At 63.0% G+C, this 6,478-nt stretch overlaps 1 protein-coding gene across 1 annotated transcript; it reads left to right on the top strand.

Annotated features, from left to right (window-relative positions):
* The first annotated feature begins 31 nt into the window (after window positions 1-31).
* On the top strand, window positions 32-6,246 carry DOHH (deoxyhypusine hydroxylase). The gene is made up of 5 exons (XM_026865231.1): window positions 32-471; window positions 835-911; window positions 1,100-1,337; window positions 2,205-5,673; window positions 5,810-6,246. Exons 1-4 carry the CDS (start codon window positions 198-200, stop codon window positions 2,519-2,521), a joined length of 906 nt encoding a protein of 301 aa, XP_026721032.1. The 5' UTR covers window positions 32-197; the 3' UTR covers window positions 2,522-5,673; window positions 5,810-6,246.
* Window positions 6,247-6,478: the final 232 nt, after the last annotated feature.

The raw sequence follows: 6,478 nt of genomic DNA, 5'->3' as shown, positions 1-6,478 counted from the left end.
CGGCGCCCCCTTCACCGCCGCGGCGGCTGCCGGGCCGCTGCCTTCTCTGCCCCGGGTTGAGGGACCGGTGTTTGAGGGGGGAGCTGGTCCCAGGGCCCCCCCTGACTGCCTTCCCCGTGTGCAGGAGCGTGACTGGGAGAAGCCCTGCCAGAGGCCTGCGTACGACCGGATCCTGCCCCCCAGCTTCTGCCGGAGCCATGGGGATAGAGGAGGAGGTGGAGGCCATCGGCCAGACGCTGGTGGACGCAGCCCAGCCCCTGCCCGCCCGGTTTCGGGCCCTTTTCACCCTGCGTAACCTGGGCGGCCGCGCGGCTGTGGACTGGATCAGCCGGGCCTTTGGGGATGGCTCCGCGCTGCTGAAGCACGAGCTGGCCTACTGCCTGGGCCAGATGCGGGATGAGGCGGCCATCCCTGTGCTCATCCGGGTGCTGGAGGACACCAGCCAGGAGCCCATGGTCAGGCACGAGGCAGGTATGATAGCAGCTCCTGTAGCTGTGGGTGCAGCAGAGGGGTCCAGCCTGCAGCTGGGACTTGTAGGTGCTTCCCCCCATAATGGCCTGATCCAGCTTGGGCGTCATGGCTTGGAAAACCTTGAGGCATGTAACCACCTCACCACATCCCCTAGCCAGTCCCAACTGGACGGGTTGGCCAAGCTTTCCCCTTCCTGCTGGCCAGGCTGGCTCCTGCCTTGTTTATTTGCCAGGCTGGCTCATTTAGGATCGGTCAGAGTCAGGCCTGTGTCACCACTTCAGAGCAGGGCCAGGCTTTGCTGGAGGACACAGCAGGGTGTCCTTGATAACATCCTGACACTTTCTTCCCATGTCCTTCCTTCAGGTGAAGCCCTGGGTGCGATTGGGAATCCCGATGTGCTGGATATTCTGAAACGCTATTCAAGTGATCCCGTGGTTGAGGTGAGGTTCGCTGGGGGGTCATTTCCTGTGGGGTGCAGCGCTGCTGCTCCAGGAGAGTGAGGCAGGTCTCCTGGGCAGCCCTTGGCTGGGGACAGTAACACCAGGAGTGGCATCCTGCTGTGTGCTGGTGCCCAGCTGCCATCGGGGAGCTCTGTCCCGCAGCCAGGGCTGTGTCCCTGTCCCTGCAGGTGGCAGAGACATGTCAGCTGGCAGTGAAGAGGCTGGAGTGGCTGCAGGAGAACAAGCAGGAGCCGAATGCCAGCCCCTACCTCTCTGTGGATCCTGCTCCTCCTGCTGAGGAGACGGATGTCGCCAAACTCCGTGAAACCCTCCTGGATGAGTCCCACACCCTATTCGACCGCTACAGGGCCATGTTTGCCCTGCGAAACCTCGGGGGCCAGGCTGCTGTGCTGGCGCTGGCAGACGGTAAGGGCCAGCATGAGGCTGCCTGCAGTCTCCTTGCTGTAAATCTGTGTAGGTTAATCCAGGATTGGCCCTTCCCAAATCCAGGGCTGCCAGAGCTGCAGGGCTCCTCTTAGGCTCTTCACACATTTGTTTCTAGAGCTGGTGTCCCCCTGCTTGCTTGCAGAAGCCACATCTCAAAGTGCTTTGTGCTTTCTGGTATTTCACACCTCTCTTGCTGTCCTCCAGGCCCCCTTTCTCTGTGGGTAGAGGCGGGGAGAGGGCACAGTCTGTAATGTTGGCTTGGGACCAACTGATCTGACCAGGTGGGACTTGGCCCCAGGGTGTCGTAGTCTTGCTCTCCCATTCTGGAAAGTCAGAGGCTGCCAGCCTCACCCTGCAGCTTGGGAATAGCTCTGGAGATGGGAGTGAATGTCTCCTGAGTGGGGATGGGGCAGAGCACAGCCCGGGAACTGTTTGGACCCACTCCCCAGCCCAAGGGAAGGAGGCGGCAGCTTTCCAGCCACCTGGGACGAGCTGAGGGCGCGTCTGCACTGTGAGATGAGGTGTGCGGGGATCTGTCAGCTCCTGCTATGGCTGCTCAGTCCTGCGGCACGGGAGGCCTCGAGGCTGTGGCTGTGATGCCAGTCTGCCTCAGCCTGGCGGCGCAGGGGTCCCACGGGCAGTGCAGGCTCCCCGCGGCATCTGAGGGTGTTGTCATGGGAGTGTGTCCCTACGCTGCTGGGGCTGTGCAGGGTCGGGGAGCAGGGTGGGACAGCCCTTCCCCAAAAGCCCCCACAGCGTCCCCCAGCTTTTGGGTGGGGGGTTCTTTCCAAGCCTCCCCGGGCGCTCGGGGAGCAGTGGCAGCTCACTGTCGCCTCCTCCCCGCAGGACTGCGCTGCGGCAGCGCGCTCTTCCGCCATGAGATTGGGTACGTGCTGGGCCAGATGCAGGATGAGGCCTGTGTCCCGCAGCTGACGGCTGCGCTGCGCAGCCGCACCGAGAGCCCCATGGTGCGCCATGAGTGTGCCGAGGCCCTGGGCTCCATCGCCCGCCCCTCCTGCCTGGAGACCCTGCGCGCCTTCACCCACGACGAGGAGCGGGTGGTGCGGGAGAGCTGCGAGGTGGCGCTGGATATGTACGAGTATGAGAACAGCGCCCAGTTCCAGTACGCCGATGGGCTCTGCAAGCTGCAGGCCTCCACCTGAGCCCCAGCTTGAATGGGGGGCCGGACTGGGTGGGCTGCCTCCCCCCCGCCCCGGCCCACTGCGTTTTCACAGCTGCCTCCATTGATGTGGATCTGTGCCTTGCTGTGATGGAGGTGGAACTGGATTTTCTCTCTGGCACAATTACAGCCACTTTCTCCCTCCAAATCCAGGCTGAGCTGCTACTTGCCCCCTGCCCCGCCACCCCCTGTTTCCTGGATCTGCCCCTTTTTCCCTGCCAGGATCAGCACTGTCTGCCCGCAGCCTGGCTCAGGGCTTGGATCTGGTGGGCTCTGCTCTGCACGTCGGAGCCTGTTGTGGCTGTGCAGGGCCTGGGGCTGCTCCGGGCTTGTGCTGCTGCCGCGGTTCAGTGTGAAACAGCTCCACTCTCCCTGCCTTAGCTCTGCTGAGAGGGTCAGGTCTGGCTTTGGGCACCCACTCTCATAGGTTGTAGCAGTGCGATGCCTTGAAATCGCCCTTCGTACTGGTGCTGAGTCGGGTCCCTCCTTGCCTTTGTGGTGGAGGAGCTGCTGTGGGTTTGGCCTCTCCTGTTGGGGCAAGCCAGGGCTGTGCTTGCGGCAGCCTTTGCCCTGGGATGGGGGTTGTTTCATGGCAAAGTTTGGAAGATTTGGCTGCACTGCTGCTTTCTGCAGGGAACGGCGCTGCCATTAGGGCTTACAGGGTGAGGCAGGGCCTGTCCAGACTTTCCCCTGCATTTAACCAGACCTGGGAGGGCTGAGGCTGGTGTCTGCTGCCGTCACCCAGCACCCAAACCCCCAGGCAGCTCAGTGTGGGCACGGGGGGCTGCCAGGGAATAAAGCTGGGGGGGAGAGCTCCTGCGTGAGTTGAGTTGTGATTTAATCCTTGCCCAGATGTGGGATGCACCCAGCTCCTCTGTGTCGGGCCTCAGCAAGGAACCCTGGGGCTGCCGTGATAGAATCATAGAACAGAATCATTTAGGTTGGAAAAAACTTAAGTCAAACTGTAATGGGAGCAGAGAGCATGGGGTGGGGTCCCGGATGGCATGGGGTAAGCCCCTCTTCCCCCCCCCCCTCCCTAGCAGGTCTGGAGAGGGGGTCAGACCTTGCCCATGGGCTGCCCAGGAGCCCCCACGGTGCTGCCTGGCGGGGGGGCCAGTGGAGTCCCCCTGCACCCCGGGGACTGGCATCCTGCTGACAGGGCTTTCCCCCTTCACCCAAGTCTCCCTGTGAGTTGCTTCCAGGCTCAATCCTCTTAGTCCCTAAAGCTGCTGCTGCAGGCGCCTCGGCATCCACGGGGCTCTGGTGCTTGGGGACGCAGCTAGAGCGGGGAGCCCCAGCCCAGTCTGGCCCAGTTCAGGGTGCCACGGAATGGGGTTTTACTGGAGACATGATTGATTTTGGTCTGTACATGCTTACTGAAACGCAGACACATCTGCCCAGCTGCTGTGGATGGGGGGTGGTTTGTGTGTGATGCAGAGGAGCAGGGCCACCGATCCTCTGTTCCTCAGCACTGGAGACAAAGACTTGATGTTTTCACACGTTCAGCAGCTGTTAGGGGGCTTCTTGCCCTCCCGTCATCCTCTGTAGCCCCTGGCTCCCAGGCAGGACCCAGGCAGCACCCACCGCCAAGCTTTAGGGTGTCTGCACCCATGTGTGTCCCCTGCGGGCGGTGGGGCGGGGCGGTGGGATGTGCCATTCCCCCTTGCGATGTTATCGGTGTGAGGCAGCTGCCCGCTCCGCGCCTGGCCCTTGCTGCCATGTGGGCCTGGGCACGCTGCCTGCGGGCTCCCCGGTGTGTGCCCGTGGGTTTGCCCCTGCTTATCTCTCGGACTGCTCCAGCCCTTCCTCTCCACAGTTCTTCAGCGTTTTCACAGGTAGTTCACTCGGACCATGCAGGCTTGCTTGCAAATCTCTCTCTGCTGGCATTTGCCTCCGCTCCCTCAAATGCCTTTTAAACCCAAATTGGAACAAAACTGGTGTGTTTGCAGCCAGGATCTTGCTGAGGTGACCTGGGTGGAGGAGAACTTGGGTGTTGAGCCCTGACTTGGCACCGAGCCATTGTGGGCACCTTCATCCTTCCCCTGGCTCGCCTGCCCTGGGAAACGTTCAGGTTGGTTGGTTTTTTTTTTCAAGGCTGCTGCTGGTCGAGGCCAAACCCTGCACCCTTCTGGTGCAGAGCACATCGCTTTTGGGCGATGCCTGGACCCTGCACCCCTCTGCAGGCTGCTCCGTGCCGGAGGAGCAACACTGGGCACCAGGGTGCCACACGCAGCAGCCGAGGCGAAGCTCTGGGCAGTGACAGCCCCTCGCTGTGGGCCGCTTGGCTGCAGCCGGACTCTGCGCAGCAAACGGGGCCCCGTGGGGCCTCCCCCCCCGGCATGGGGCTGCAGCGGCTATCCCCTCCGCCCATCCCCTCCCTGCTCGGAGGGCGCTGTGTCCTCCAGGACAGGGCACTGCTGCCGGGATTTCACGCCATCTGCTCAGGGGATCTGGGACTTGCCGAGGGATTTAACCAAGCACAGGGGAGCGGGGGAGGCCTCAGGGTGTCCCTCCCCATCCCTGCCTTTGGGCTTTCTCCAGCTGCAGAGGATTCCCTACATCTGGAAGGGTGGAGGTACCTATGGTGCTGTCAGAGGGGTAGATTCTTGGGACCCTGAGCCATGTCAGAGCCTGCTGGTCACCCCCCAGGCTGAGCCTGCAGGGCTGTGCCCGGATTAGCAGGTGCTAAGCTCCTTCCCGTGGATGCTCTGTCCTTTGGTGGCAGCGGGTGAGCGGCTCCCTGTCACACGGAGGGCGAGTGGCACTGCCACTGGGCATGGGAACCCCGCTGTCCCCGTGAGCTGCTGCCACCGAGGAGCTTCACAGACCCTGATGCCACTTCTCCCCTGCAGCCCCCTCTGTGGCACAGGCTTTGGGTTTGGGGGGAGCTGGCAATGGCCCTGGCAGGGGGCACCCCACTCCCTGGCACCGGGGAGGCGTTGGGGTCACGGCACTTGCTGCAGTATCCCCCCGAGGAGGACGGGGTGCTGTATGTGGACTACAAGCCCCCCGCCCTGGACAGCATCCGACTGCCCCGCTATGTCGTTTACCTGATGATGGGAGCCACCCTGGTGCTGCTGGTGGTATACGCCATCATGGGGCACCTCATCAAGGACCTGATGCACGACTTTGCTGGTGAGTGCTGCCCAGAGCAGGGCTGAGCTCTGGGGCTCCTTATGGGTCTGGGTGGGGAGCAAGGGGTGTTCCCCAAACCTGGAGGCTTTGCCGTGGCGGGGATGCGCTGCTGATGGCTCTGTGTCTGCCCCCACAGACTGGGCGTTTGGGCCCAAGCCGGAGGAGGAGAAGGTGGTGATGGCTAAGGGGACCGTGCCGGAGGTGGAGTGGCTGGAGGAGGAGGAGGAGGACAGGGTGCTGGCAGAGGTTAAACCGGAGCGTGAAGGCACCAGTGCCCTGCCTGGCATGGACATCCCGCTGGGGCTGCTCACCGCTGCCCCACGCAGCTCCATCACTTTCGCTGACACCCCCAAGAAAAGGTTTTTCTAGGGCCGGGGGACTTGGCCCCACCACCCCCAGGACCTCTCAGCCATGCCTGGCCACTGGGTCACAGCACGGCCCCTGGCCCCTGACTGGGGTGCAGGGGTAATGCTGCCTGGTGCTGGCACGTGGCTTCACCCGTCCTCAGCACAACCCCACACGCTTCTCTCGGGGCTGCTCTTGCTGACCCCCAATAAAGCAGCCTGCTCCAGCCCCGCTCGCTTGCCCCTTAGCCAGGTGTGGGCACAGGGAGGTGGCAGGGCTGGGACACCTCGACCTTCCTCTGGGGACAGCAGCATCCCTCAGCGGAGCTGTGCTGGCCCCTGGGCCCGGGTGTGTGGGGAGGGAGGAACAGACATGTGGGTGTACACGCATGGAAAAGTGGGTGTGGAAGGGTGGGTGCTTGGGGGTACAAACCCCTGGCAGGAGGGAACACCCCAGACAC

This window comes from Athene cunicularia (assembly GCF_003259725.1).
Source record: "Athene cunicularia isolate RWA chromosome 28 unlocalized genomic scaffold, athCun1 chr28_part2, whole genome shotgun sequence".
NCBI classification, from domain to species: domain Eukaryota; kingdom Metazoa; phylum Chordata; class Aves; order Strigiformes; family Strigidae; genus Athene; species Athene cunicularia.
Note: the sequence above shows the minus strand (reverse complement) of the source record. Positions and strands in the feature narration are given on the sequence as shown.